This window comes from Callionymus lyra, chromosome 4 (genome assembly GCF_982586985.1).
Source record: "Callionymus lyra chromosome 4, fCalLyr1.hap1.1, whole genome shotgun sequence".
Classification (NCBI taxonomy): domain Eukaryota; kingdom Metazoa; phylum Chordata; class Actinopteri; order Syngnathiformes; family Callionymidae; genus Callionymus; species Callionymus lyra.
In genome coordinates this window covers 28,063,060-28,078,293 of record NC_141821.1, presented here as the reverse complement: position 1 = coordinate 28,078,293, position 15,234 = coordinate 28,063,060, and the positions used below count along the sequence as shown (strand labels likewise).

Here is a 15,234-nt window from a genome sequence, read left to right as displayed (position 1 = left end):
GACTTATTACTGATCATTAATAAACAGACTTGACCCTCCAGAGCCTCTCTCTCCCGCCCTCCCTCACACAATGACACGCTTATTTGGCCACAAGCGAATGCAGACTTTGAGCCTCCAGCTCACATGTTCGTCACATTAGCTTCTTCCCAATTCAGTCGATAAGCTTCCATTAAGAGCGGCTAGTTTGTCAAAGCAACCTGTGACCTCCCCTCACCCCCCAGGAGCCCGATGGCGTGCGATGTCCGTATCAATATGAATGTCAGCGCCTTCACCCATCAGCCACAACTCCCTGTGTCCATTAGTCTCGAATATCTGTTTCCTCTCATGTACTATTGATCTTTTTTGTTTCTTAAGTTGCATGATGACCAACGACCAGATTCTCTCACAGACTCTTTATTTACTCCTTAAACGACCGACTCAAACTCTGGCACGGATCATCCTGGCTTTAGACTCCAGATCAGATGTTGTTTTGTTTGTCTCTGGTGCCCTTAAAGGTTGCCGTGTTTCATCCTTAAGGCCACAATGAGATGGTTTGTTTTCCCACAAAGACATTCAAACAATCTGGCCGTTCATTACCAGAGGTCAAAAGGTGCTGCCATTTTAACACCACACATGTTTCTCACTGGGCTTTTCCTGACATCCTAAACACTGGAGAGCTTTTCATAAACTTGATCATATAATATACAGATCTCCCTGCCATCTTTTTAGGGCTTTGTAAATCACATCTTTACCTAAGTGTGTTATGTTTGGATTCAACACAATTGTATAGGAATGACTGTTGAACTAATTATAACACAAAGTAGAGAGCATGTTGCTTGTTGCTGTGGGCCCTGACACTTTGGTACTCCCTCCTCGGTTTCTTGAGTTTGCTGCAGAACTTCTTTGGTGTAGGTGGATGCTTCCTCGTCCTCATCCTCAAAGCGACTCTCTCCAACACATGCTCTATTCCGAAATTCTGGCCGTTCTTCTCTCCGATGTGTGCTAGAAAAGCTTGCACTGCCTTGTTTGTTTTTGATCTCATTTTGCTGATGCTGTAAAATTATTGTTTTCAAAAAAGGCTTCTGTGGCGACACTCACTAAAAATATCTGCCGTTACAAGTCCACTCAGATATGCTTACACTCTCCCGTCCAATGAGTGGCGCCCATACAAGTAATACTAATCATGGTCCGGTAGGGGACGGTTGTTTTGGCCCCTTTTGACAGTTGAAATGTCTGTATTTGGGTAAAAAGCCAAGACGAACTGACATTCTAAAATATTACCTTTAATATTTCTTTAAGACAGCAAGACAACATCCTCTACCTAAACCTCTATAACATGTCTCATCATGTCTATCAAGATTTCTTAATCCATTGACCATTGGAAAATAGAACCATCAACATCCAACCACAGTTTACATCTTCTGTCAGAAGACTCACAACAAACACTATGTTTAATAATTACCAGCAAAATATATAATAATTGTTTGAACATGCACTGCCACTTTCCTGCCACCGGGGAAGTGTCTAAGTTGGTTCCACACGCTCTTGAGAGACAAGGACGTATGACCTTTGGCTTTATTTGTGTCGTCGCCCCCTCATGCAGGACCTTTTCATCAGATACGGTCACCGTGATCCCTCAGCCCCCTTTCAATTTACAGGCCACTCTGTCACAGCAGACCACTGGAGTGGACGGATCGATACGACCCCTGAAAGGCCCTCGGGAGGGTTGAGATGCTCCCCCGGTCGCTATCACATTTCAGCCATAATGAATGGGTTGTTGTTTATGTTGTAACGTGTAGCGTCACTGAGTCCTTAGAACAAAACCATCTCTTAGTCCAGGAATTAGTGCACCAGTGGTGATGGGGGGGAGGTGGGGACTGGGGGGTGAAGACAAACTCTGGTCGCAAACCATCCTAATCGTGTGTCTTCTTGGTGATGACATAATCCAGTTTAATGGAATGGATGTAAGACCTCAGGTTGGATACATACAAGTGTTTCAAACCATTTTAATCCAGATGTGTTTTTTCTTTCTGAAAGGGTGATCAGGGTAAAATGTTTTCCTCACATGTACCTGGCATTGATTCCCGTGGCCCCCAACAGATTTTCCTATTACTTGCAAACAATGCACAAGTAGAATCAATTAAAAAAAGGTATATTATAAATGATAAAAATGTTTTTTTTAATACATTACTAGCTGAAAAAAGAAGGTATAGGTATAGGTATAAGAAGGTATACATAGAAGTAGTTGAAGCAGTCCTTGGTAGACCACGGAAAAAGAGGAAGCCATGGATCAATAAAGATTCTTGGAGCCTTGTAGAATAAAGAGAAAGAATAAATAAGACAATTCTAGACACAATTTCGGAAAAGATCAAGAAGCAGCTAAAAGAGAAGTATGCAGAGAAGAAGAAAGAGGTGGAGAAAAGTATAAAATCAGCCAAAGAAAATGTTTGAAGAACATCGCTAGTGAAGCCGAATACGCCGCAAGAAAACAACACATGAAGACACTAAAGACATTATGTAAGACCCAGACAGAGTACAGCAGTACTAGACAAAAATTGTAACCTCATCAGTGGAAGAGACGCAATTAAGTTAAGGTGGACGGAACACTTCAAGGACGTGTTTAATAGAGAAGAACCAGAAAACCCAATAACAGAAGATGATGAATGCGGCTTCAATGACAGAATCGAAGAGATTACAGTAAATTAACCATCAACAGGTGAAGTCAAAGAAGTAATACAAAGACTGCAGAATAGTAGGGCACCAGGAATCGACTCAAATTACTAAAAGCTAATGTAGAGTTCTCAGCAATAAGGGTACACAAATTGTTAGCGAAAGTATGGAACCATGAAAAGATCCCAACAAACTGGAAGAAAGGGCTTATCATCAAACTAGCAAATAAAGAAAACCTCAATGTAAGAACTCTAGAGGTATAACCCTAATCTCTGTTGTAGGAATGATACTTGGCAGGATTATTGTAGACCGTATAAGAAATGGAATTGACTGCAGACTGAGAAAAGAACAAGCAGGTTACAGAACAGGAAGGGCAACAACAGAGCAAGTCTTCATACATCATAGAACAAGTCAATGAGTGGCAAGCAACACTATACATTAACTTTGTAGACTTCGAAAAAGCTTTTTATTCTGTCCATCACAAAAGTGTCTGTGGATAATCATGGAAAAGTATGGAATCCCAGCCAAGATAGTCAGAATGGTCAGAACGTTTTATGAAGACTTGAAGTGTGCAGTTGAAGATCAGGGAGAAATATGTGAGTGGTTTGATATTAAAACCGGTGTCAAACAAGGTTGCAATATGTCGGGATTCTTATTATTGATATAGAACAGTACGCAAGAAACCAGGAAAGAATTCAGATAAGTGGCCAAGACATTGAAGAGGTTGAGAGCAGTTCCTTTACCTGGGAGCAACAGTTTGTAAAGGGGGAGGCGGAATGAAGGATCTGAAGAATAGACTGTCAACATCAAGAGGTGCATTCATCAGACTCAAGAAGATCTGGAGCTCCAACAGAATCACAAGAAGAACGAAGCTAAGACTCTACAAAACGCTAGTGGTGCCAGTCTTGTTATACGGATGTGAAACATGGAAAATAAACAAAGGAGACAACGAAGCAGTTGATGTGTTCCATGGTAGATGCTTAAGCCGAATACTGGGTATACATTGGCAAGATCACGTCAGAACTGATGACCTGCTAGATAGAGCCGAGATGAAGCCACTGAGTGAAAAAATGAAGTTGCGTAGATGGAAAATGATTGGACATGCGGCAGGACCACAACAACGATTGCAATATAGCAATGACATGGGCACCAGAAGGGATGAAAAGGAAGACCGAAGACCACCTGGAGGCGTAATGTCGAGAAAGAAAGACAGGAAGCAGGAAGGACACCATGGTCTGAAGTGAGGACTGCAGCAGCTGAACGGGAGAAGTGTAAGCGCTCTGTGAAGGCCTTATGTGCCACAAGGCACAAAGCGGATCGGTAACAGGTAACTAGCTGAAATACTTGACATGAACGGGTTGCCTTCCCCCCTAAAACCTTCACTGAGTGGTGAGTATTCTACATCCTGTTTTTCAATTAATTTTCTTTTTCATGGAAATAGATTTCTCCTCCACAAATGTATTTGTTGTCTTGGTTGTGTTGCAAAAATAAGTATCTTGTACTCATACAGACTAGAGAGTTGATGGTGAAAGCGCTAAACCAGCATGTCTAGAGGGTTGTGTTTATCATATAATCATCAGCAGCTAATGATCTTTCAGAATGCACAAAGAAAGCCGATGGCAAAAGACACGCCTTGTTACTCAGCGCACAAAGTGCCAAGTGTCAGTGGTGTTGACTAATAACTAATTATAAGGGCAATTAAACAACAAGTCAGACATGCAGCCAGCTCAGAACAAGATCACGGATGAATTGCTGATGCTGAGATTCCATCAGAAGGATGTCATTCTGCATTAATGTGTGTGGGACGTCAGTTAGCTCAAGCTCTGGTATGTTCTCAGCCTAGTCTCACACAATCATGTGTGAAATCTTTCACTCTCTTACAACAACGACCTTCCTGTGTTTGTTTGTCAACATCAGACAAAAACAGAGATGATCTCCAAACTTTCCTTTTAATAAATTGTTATTTCAAACTGAATATTGAACATTTATGATGGGTAAAAGTTGATGTACCTTACCAGTACTCTCATTTATTCATTAGTTTTCTGTGACGCTTAATCCCTTATGTGGGTCGCTGGGCTGGAGCCTATCTCAGTTTCATCAGGCAAAAGGTGGGGGACACCCTGGACAGGACACCAGTCTCAGGGCACACAAAGACAATCATTCATACACACACTCATAACTACAGACAATTTCCCCAAGTTCTCAATCAACTTCTGTATGTTTTTGAAAGGTTGGAGGAAACTAGGGTTCCCGGAGTAAATCCACGCAACACAGGGAGAACATACAAACTCCAAACAGAAAGATCATATGTTCCCTCTTGAAGGAAACCAGCAAACTTCTTGCTGTGAGACGATGGTTCTAACCATTACACCCCGAGAGTCCCACTTCAGTACTCTCAGCTTCTGCATAAAGATTTTTTAGCCAACTGGTGATGATGTCACAATGAGCAGCTGCGCAGAAGTAAAACATGTTTTGTGGCTACAATGAATCCTGCTAAGGTCAAAGAAACCTGAAAAAATTATGAAAAATACATTTTTTAAAAAGCTATTTTTTTCACAGAAAAGCAGCTCTTGTTATACAGAAAGTTATGTTATACATCAAATCAGAATTCACATCTAGCTTTTACATCCACTAACTTTCTTGTACTAACTTGATTTTCTAATATATTATTATAATAATATATCTAAATATTTGAATGGAAAGAGAGTTTTGTGCAAGCAAACACTTACTGATGAGTACAATAGAAGTCCAAGATCAAGAGACACTTACTGTATATCAACACTTTAGTTTCCCTTTAATGTTTATAAAGGTGTTTGTTTACAGTGACTATGCTATTTGAATTCACTGTTAAAGTAAATAGTCAAACAGTTTTCAAGACCTGATATCTAAAGAAATGTTTTATGTACTTTTAAACCGTTCTATGTTCTATAATAGCCACAGAACAACCTTCAGATAAAAACAGTAAAAATAAATCATATAGAGTTTGGTTTCACTCATTTTTTCACAAATTTTCACTAGTTTACAGGGTTTGAACAAATGTACATTCAGAAATTTTCGAGTGGTGAAACCATTTTTATTACACTATTTAGTCACTAGGGGGAGACAGAAATACTGTTCATATGCTATTGATTAGACCTTTAACAGGCGTACAAAAGCAAAATATCAAACATACTTTCTAAGTACTCTTACAGTCCAGAGACCCAACTCTGCTGCTGTCGAGACACCATTAGTATAACTTGACTAGTTATCCAGAACTCATTACGTTTTCACAACTACTCAAAGTGACTTCTCTGTGTTACGTCTCGGTATAAGAACTGTAAAGAAGTAAAACTCACGCTACTATGCTACCAGGCGTTTTCTCACGCAGCATTCGACATCTAAGAAATCACGCAAAAGTCTTGAGGGTTTAAACGTCAGTAGAAGAAGTGGAAACATGTGAGGGGGGGGGGGGGGCTCTGATGGTCAAACTGAAGCACTGCTGACAGTTGTAGACGACCGGAAGGTGAACATCAGTCCAGAACCAGACTCAAACTGAGTTGGCAGTTTGTCAATTGCATGTATTAAAATACATCAATACCACTAACTGAGCGCAGATGCTGTCTTGACTTGATCTTTGAGTCTGGTTGATCAGGTGGAGATTTCTAATGGATTTATGGAGGGGGGGGGCTGGTGGGTGGGATGTGCTCGACCAGGGCAGGTCATTTGAACCTTGTGGTTTTCACGGAGCAGAGTGCTGAGGCACAAAAAGCCGACACTACTGCGTTCACGAGTGTCAGACTGCGGGAGAGTCAGGAAGTCTGGCGACTGTGGACCCACACCCTCCTATCCATCTCACACACACTCCACCAATCACTGCTGTCGATTTACATTCACCACTGTGCACAGTCTCTATTAAGGCTTGTGGCTACTGCAGAAAATAAAAAATCAATGCTGTGTGAAACTAGTAATTAAACATACTCCATTCAACTTTCTTTATTTTTTGGATTTAAATCAAATATATAAGTAGTTAGTGAAAAATATTTAGAAAGTTCTTGTGGACACAACACATTTTTGGAAAATCAAAAGTATTTAGAATGAATTGCATAATTCAAGCTCAGACTAGGAAAAAAGTTTATAGTGTGTATATAGCTCAGTAACAACATGATAAATGTATTGTTTGTATTGTATGTTGTATGAAAACAATTATGATATCTGCCTGTTATCTGTAAACATCCACATTATGTATTAACTTGTGGCCAAAAACAAGTTTATTTTGTTTGCTCTAAACAGTGTTTATCAAAGGTACAATTAGCAAGTTTGTACATGTGTGTGTCTGCAACTGTGTGTGTTCTTGTATGAATGCCTTTGTGTGTGTGTATAGTTGTAAATATATTGATATCATCATTCGACTGAGCTATCGGTGGGGAGATACAGTACTAGTAAGCTGGGAAAATTAGTAATTTTCAGGCGGACTAAGTGCTTGAGTGAACTAGTTAACATTGACGAGGCCTTGAATGGCTGTGACAGGGTGAGAGGCTCCACCACTGAAGAGGGAAGTGACCTGGAAACACTGTGCATCTTGCCGGGCCCTTAACAATAAAATCTCTTCAGAACTGCTGAAGCACAGCCACCTAAACACACTTTCCTCGTATTTCTCCCACTCTCTCTCGAGGAGAGTTTACAGTCTGTTTACACCTTCAGCTTGAACCTGAAAAAAGGAATCAAGCAACTGGAAAATATATTTCTTGAAGCATTAACTGATGAAACTTCAGGTTTAACATTGCATTATTATTTATTAGAATAGAAAATCATAAAATGTCACATCGTAAACAAAAAAAACGTTAACCGTGTATAATTAAATATACAAGAAGTGATATTACTGAATAGCTTCAATAAGAAAAAATAATTCATACGCGTTATATTTTGTTGGAGATAAAAAGGGATTTGTGTGTCTTTTAAATCTACTTTTTCATGTGTTATTAAAACACAGAAGAAAGTAAATTTAAATTGAAGTTAACTCATAGATTGGGAGTATTGTTGCTTTACAGAAAGTAGACAGTCTCATCATAAATTAGCTACCTTTGGTTATTAGATTTGAACAGTCTGGATGCAGATGAAAACAAATCTCCACTTGTAAAAGCAATCTCTGGATCTCCAGGTCGGAGCGAAGGTCTCCAGATACAATATACATTTTTTTAAATAAATGTAAAATAAAGTGTATTAATAACGGATTATACTGCAAGCAAATTACCTTATTTATAATATTACTATTATTAATATTTATTTATTATTAGTTATTTATATACTTTAATAGTAATGTGTTTATTTGTTAGTAGCTCGACATTTCAGGGATGAATTAACTATTTTTATTTATTTTGTTGTTGATTCATCGTAAAATTGCGTTGAATACCAAATATTATGTTGGTCTTTGTGTGACATAACACTGAGCTTTGTTTATATTGCCATATTTCCATGAGTGACCACCAGTGCACTCCTAAATTATCTGTGGTTGACATAATGTTCACAAAACTTTTTTTTGAAATAGTTCTTGATTTATTTTAATTTGCCTTTCACACTTTTACTTAAGAATAATACAATCAATATTTTTTTCTTGAATCACGGTTCACCCTTTAAAGGCATTTATTTTGTAGCTAGCGAGAGATGACAATATCAGTTTGTCTCTGAAAAAAACTTTTGTTTCGTTTTCCCTGAGTTTCTTTCTACAAGTTTTACAATTTCACGTCAGGTTGAAGGTTAACACTTATTGTAGAGTTAAATACTTAAAGATACATGGGATGTACGCTGTGTTTGCACGCTGTGTAAAAATACAAACTATAAAATATGAAAGACAAAATAACTGGAATAAAAAGTTTGAAGTTTTATTGTAAATTCAATCGTGAAGAAATGTTGACAAACGGAATTAAGTCCATCAACTGTGAATAAAACATTAACATATAGTGTTTCATAAGCTGTATCATTCGTAGTTTAAACAGAAAAACGTTACGAAAATATTATTTGCAGCACTGTGAACAGTAAGCATACATTCAAATTACGTAGCAATAACAATAATATAACAATCATAATATTAATAATAATAGAACCAGGAAGACTGTTTGACGTTAAAGTTCTTACTAATATACAAAAATAAAGAATTTAGAAAAGCTATTAAAATGAAGACAGGCTGAAAGTGACCTTCTATAATGAGGTAAAACTTTCAGTCTCCATCGAACAGTCCCAAGTATTTCCCACTGTTGGATAAATACATGTACGGCGATGCGTTTGCTGCGGGGTAGAGAATGGGAAAAGACACGGGCACCAGGCATCCTCCCAGCAGACAGTTGTCTTTATAAAAAGTCGGCATTTGCATGTTGTTCCCGGCGTCTGAGAACTTATCCGGAACCAGGGAAGGGTCCAAATCCGAGCAGGACAACTGTCTCTTCAGCTTATTGCGTCGGTTCTGGAACCAGATCTTGACCTGGGTCTCCGTCAGCTGCAGGGACGAGGCCAGACACGCCCTCTCCGAACTGCTCAAGTAGCGCTTCATGTCAAAAGTGGCCTCCAGCTGAAAGATCTGTCTCTTGGAGAAGATGGTGCGGGTCTTCTTCCTCACGCTGGGCTGTGGCTCCGACGACTGGGCCTGAGAGTCCGGGCCCTCGGAGTCTCCGCTGTTCGCCAGGGAGCGTCCGGTCCTGGGGGGGGAGAGACCCCCGCGGTCCGATCCTTGCGTCCGGGCTGAGGGAGACGATGAATCTGTCGGTGAAAAAACGAACGAAAGATTTAAAAAGTGATCGAAAGAGTTTGTTTAATAAATCAAACTTAAAGTATAGATTCGCGAGTTTCGAGGACGCAACAGTGTGTGTATGCGTGTGAGAGTAAACGTGTGTATCATGCTTCTTTCGTGCGTTATGTAATTTTGATATTATTTTGATAACTACCTGACTCGTGTTTTCTTCCTCGCCCCTGTTCGTCCCGGCGCTCCGGCTGCTCCCGGGGCTCCTGCTCCCCCCATGTCCCCACGCGGGTCTTCAGGTTCAGAATGTTGTCGATGGTGAACTTCCACGACGCGCCCCGATTCGGAGCCTCCTCCGTGCTCATCGTGGCCGATCCGTGTCCGGGACACCAGCTGGTAGGACGTGGTCCCTGCAGGACCCTGCGACCACCATCGCTGCCGGACTCAGACTGACAGCACCAGAGTCCACCTCACAGTGTGCGCGTCTGGGCTCCTGCGGCTCGTGATTGGAGAGCGCGAGGGCGGGATCCACATCCACGGTGAAGCTTTAAATAATTCTGTCACTCTCGTTCGGACTACACTCGCGCCAAGACTTTGGGGTATTTGGGTCAAATTCAGTTTTAAAGACACGCGTGTTTTTTTATTGGCCCCGAAGAGCCCGAGGAAGAAGAAGAAGGTGACGGAAGGAGATTCATTATTCAAAATGTTCTCATCTTTCTGGGCCCACGTGTTCATGATGAATAAGTCATTTGGCACCACTTTATGATTTTCCAGTACCACAGCACTTTTTCTTCACCCCCCCCCCCCCAGTGTCCTTGTTTATTTGGTGACTTTGTTCCACACCATTGACTTTTACGACACACGAGAGAACAACACTTATACGACAATTACAACAAAAATAGAATTCATCTAATGAGGTGTATTTTCTTTCCTTGAATTTGACTTTCTACTTTAAAAAAAAGTTTATATAAGTTTTGAATTATAACCAAATGATTACAATCCAAATTAGTAAGTGATTTTTACTACTACTACTTTTTTTGCATGTTGTATTTTTTGTAAAATGGTTATCTGTTTGCTGTTCTTCTTATGCTTGAGTTGTTGGGCTGAAAATCGGTCAGTCCATCCGTGAAGTACACATTAATTGGTCTGATAAATCGAATAATACTAGTTGTTTTACTTGTTAACTAACCTACTGTAGATAGAACTAATCTTTTATATTTTCTAATTATTTTTTATAAAGGAACACAGCAATATCCAGCCATGACTGAACCACGTCTGTTCAAATCTATATAGAACAATAACTTGCTTAATGGATACACTTTTTTCTTATATATCAATCAATACATATACACACTAATGGCTCCAAATATTAAAAACAAAATAAAGTGCTTCTCTTAGTTATTTTTACATCTGATATCTTTAAAAATCAAATTGATTACGATCAGGATGAATTAATTTTTAATCTCTTGAAAGAAAAAAGTTAAGTTAAAATACCACACTAATGACAAAAATGATTGTAAATGTGTGTATTATCCATACAAACTGTATACATTAAGTGGTGTAGCGTTGACTCTTAAGCTCAAATTCATGGCTGCGTTGACATGCTGGTCCCGTTGTTACATATGGTATTTTTTAACATTGTTTTCAATATTGTCTCAACCTCTTGATGGTACACCCGGCATGATCCTCCACCCTCATTCAGTGTTTGGCTAACTTATGGAATCAACTTTACCAACAACAGAATTTGCATTACATTTTCAAAAAGCTTACGAATACATTCAATAAATTATCTTACTGCAGCCATGAAGGCAAAATAACGACTTTCAAATCAACTTTTTAAACACAATGGCAGGTTAACTTTTGACTTTCCTTTTTAGGTTTTTCATCAGATCCATTAAAAGATGCCAACCTAATCCCTGGGGTGTTACTAAGCGTTGCGTATATACTTTACGTTATGCTCTTAGAACAACTGACTTTTACTGAAAATGATCAATCATGTGTTTTTTCATCGCAGCCATGTTTTTTTTCCGCGTCAAAACCTTGAGTTCAAACTTTTCAAAGTTATTATACTGACTAAATGTATTTTATTTTCAGATATCAGACAGAATAAATCCTATAAACGCATTTGAAATTTGCAGTATTGTATTAACCTCAATGTTTGCAGGGACCGCATTTTATTTAAAAACATTTGCATTAAATATACCTTCTTCTCGCCACGCACCAATGTAATAATGTGGATAGTTATTGTCCATTAAATCATTGTTTTACGGATTATTCTAATTGAGATCGGAACGTTACGTCGAATTTAAAGAGAAACACACAACAGTGTTCGCTCCGTAAACTTTATTCACCTGTGGACATTTCTGTGTACAAAAGTATTTTAGAAATAGTTTTCATTTATAAAAGGCGCCACAGAAAGCGACGAAACAGGACAAGACTGTAGCGACTCACTCGAACGGTCTCTCTTTACTCTGGGAAACATAAAAATCGCGAAACAACTTATATTTTAGATGAATCCTCGTTCGATCTTCAGGGAAATGATGAAGAATATCTGTTGAATCTGTGGAACAAATGTAAAGAATAACACAAGTGTTCTAACGTAAACTAAAACAATCTAAAGATCAACTTGTTTAGTTTATATATATATACATATATATAAAATGAAAACTATTTTTTTTAAATAAAAGTATTATGGATCAGAGTCTTCAAGGTCACACCAGTCCAGTCATCTGTGGTGTGAGGAAGGACAAGGGGCTTCCGAAGTGAGCAGTCAATGGATAGTTCAGGGAGTTGCTGAAGCCCACCAGAGGGGAGGGGACTTGATGTAAACCGCTGAGGGCCACCGGACTGATGGCGTTCTCGTGATACAACATGGGGACCCTGACGACCCTCTGAGCGGCGTAAGGTCCGGCGGGGCTGCCGGCCTCTATGTCTGCAGCGATCTGTCGCTTCCATTTGTTCCTGCGGTTCTGGAACCAGATCTTCACCTGGGTCTCCGTGAGCTGCAGCGACGAGGCCAGACCTGCGCGCTCCGAGCTGCTCAGGTAACGCTTGAGGTCGAAGGTGGACTCCAGCTGGAACACCTGACTCCGACTGAACACGGTGCGGGTCTTCTTTTTTCGGGCCACCTTCACGTCACCTGTACCGGAGGAGTAGGAGGATTATAAAGACGCATATTTGCCAATAGCGTGAACACAGACAACAACTTAACAATGTGTCTTGTTAAGGTTCAATCGTGTGCGACCCTGAGGGCGACCTCTATCACGATCACGTGACTTCGGGGTCACAAGTGAACATGGTGGATACTGCTCGGTGTGTGGCATAACAGAAACTACAACAATTAATGATTATTAAGTCACAATATTTATTAACGCCCTTATTAATACTCATTTTAAGGCTTGTTACTCTCTGTCGTGCAGAATGAGCTGCCATGTGTATTCCAGTTCTGGCTAAGGTGTGTGTCTATTTAAATACTACTGCCACCAGCTGTCTGATAGAGCTGGTATTCATCAACCATATTGAAATACTTAAAACAAATTAAACTATACTTGAGTCTCACCAAACTTACCATTAAACCCTTTTTGGCATGTTTTGAAACTTTAAACGTTTTAACTTAGTCTTAGTAAATCACCCACAATCTTATATACACAAACTGGGACCCTAGTAAATCTCCCCCAATAAATCCTTACATGACGTCAGGATATGACTTCTATAAATCATTAAGACTATATTTAACGATCTCCCCCACATTTTTATTTTTAATGAATACTATAGATTTTCAGTACACTTTCTCACTAGGTCTGGATTCAAAACTGCAATACTACAACCTGTGCCAGCAGGCGTGCTAGTGATGCTAGGCTAAATCTGGACAATACAACAATGTCGCTATAAATAAAATATGTGTGCGAAGGACAGATTGTAAGGAGAGACTGAATAAAATGATGATGTAGCCAAGGGTAGAATATATTACCGATTATTTACAAACATGTACCTTATTATTTATTTTATGATAATAAAAACACATTTTTTTATTTTCTAAAAGTATAAACAATAAACAATGGTTCTGAGAAGTAATCGTTTTTTCTGTTAATATATCATGACGTGCTTAAAATTATTGAGCAATTTACTTCTAAAATATGTTGTAAATTACTTTTTCCCGCGGGGCTAGGTAAGTCCTGATATAGTAGAGGTCCCGTTATTCGTCAACGTTGTTGTTCAATGATTTTATATTTAATATATATGCTTGAGGTAAATATATTCCAGTGGGTATAACTTGTATACACGTGGTATATTAACTGTATAACCCCTTGAGGAGAATTGAACCTCTGATTTTTTTTATTTATTGATACTTATTGAATTATTTTCCCGAAACAATTCCATCTGTGAATCTGTTATTTATTGTATCCCGAACTATTGAATTCAGTTAAACTTCAGATTGTCCTAAAATGCAAAAATCATTCTGAACACACCAAAATCCCTCTAAAGCCACAGTAAGATTTTATCTTCTTATAAACCGTTAGTTTATTTTCCGCCTCCAGGGCCTCACCGGACTCGCTGCTGCTCTCCGCGCCGCAGGGACGCGCGCTCTCCTCCGGGTCCTCGCTCTCCTCCTCCCGCCTGCCCTGCTGCTCTCTGGCGGACACGGACTCTGGGTTTTCGTATGATATGCTGCTCAGATTCCGTGGACCTGTGGTGGACGACACAAGAAAATCAAATTCACCCAAAACACTTTTCTGTGCCGGCTTGGCAGCGCAGACACAAGAGGCTGTTGTTCGTCTGCCAAACATTTACGCATGAACCAGGACCGAACAGCCTTTTTTTTTCTCTCTGGCGTCTTATTTCTTATCAGGGTCACTAAGGGCACTTTATCAGTCGGTAGATCCATTTTTTTTAAAGAAATCACTGTAAGTCTCCCAGAAATATGAGCCATGAAAGCAGCTTACTCCTCCAACCGCCGCGGTCCGCGATCGGTGAACTCCCGTTAGCGCAAGACGTTCCTGAGCCAGGTGACGCTTCCGAAGACGGGGATGCCTCGGTGGACGATGTCACGGTGCCCGGCGATGTCATGGGTGACGCTCCGGAGCTCGACAGAGACCCGTTAACCGACGCTCCGCTCCACGCCGCGGTCCTAACCCAGCCTCGCTCGCCATCGTCGGTCAGGCGTCGCACGTCCAGCTCGGGACACGACCGGTGGATCGACACAGATTTCTCTCCCGCTGGTCTGTCTCTGTCATCCGAACTCCTGAGGAGGTTTTCGATGTAAAAGGACGATCCTCGGGAGGCAGGAGGGAGTTTGGACGCGTGCACCGTTTCATCCAGCATCGTACTTTCTCTAGTGATCCAGAAACGCGTCTTGATTCCAGAGAGAGGTGTCAGTGGAAACCATACCGACGCCAAACTAGAACCAGGATCGGAGGTCAACAGGAGCCCGTCGTGGAAAGACCTAGGATGGGAGTCTCTCTCTGTGTCCCGGGCTGGATGCAGCACTGCTCACATATTTAGGTCAATTAGGAGCAAAGACACAGTCCTGAGTCGCAGAAAGACACAGTACCGCCTATTGGTGGGATCTGTCCACGCACACGCAGCGCTCCTCAAATCCTCGAAATTCAACTTGGAATACAAGCAAACTTCTGTAAAAATGATTTAGGTGTAATGTCTTTTCCGGGGATTTTGGGTTTTCGTGTGCGTTTGCATTTCCCCATGTATAGAGCACACAATAAATATTATAAAGTATTATAAAGCCAGTAGAAACAGATGTCTTTGTAGGAGTGACGCCATTTATTTTGAAAAGTTGGAAAAAGATGGGCAGTTGCAGAAAAAAAAAGTAAAATGGCAACAACGCAAACATGTATCAAACAATCTATAATAAAACATGT

The 15,234-nt window shown here is 40.2% G+C and overlaps 2 protein-coding genes across 2 annotated transcripts; both read right to left on the bottom strand.

Moving 5' to 3' along the window:
* Positions 1-8,842: 8,842 nt before the first annotated feature.
* LOC148082341 (homeobox protein HMX2-like) lies at positions 8,843-9,730 on the bottom strand. The gene is made up of 2 exons (XM_087788169.1): positions 9,561-9,730; positions 8,843-9,348 (listed from the first exon to the last, which is right to left on the bottom strand). Exons 1-2 carry the CDS (start codon positions 9,721-9,723, stop codon positions 8,843-8,845), a joined length of 669 nt encoding a protein of 222 aa, XP_087644295.1. The 5' UTR covers positions 9,724-9,730.
* A 2,339-nt stretch (positions 9,731-12,069) lies between these two features.
* Positions 12,070-14,680, bottom strand: LOC148082340 (uncharacterized). The gene is made up of 3 exons (XM_087788168.1): positions 14,302-14,680; positions 13,905-14,045; positions 12,070-12,497 (listed from the first exon to the last, which is right to left on the bottom strand). The coding sequence occupies exons 1-3, from the start codon at positions 14,678-14,680 to the stop codon at positions 12,070-12,072; spliced, it is 948 nt and encodes a 315-aa protein (XP_087644294.1).
* Positions 14,681-15,234: the final 554 nt, after the last annotated feature.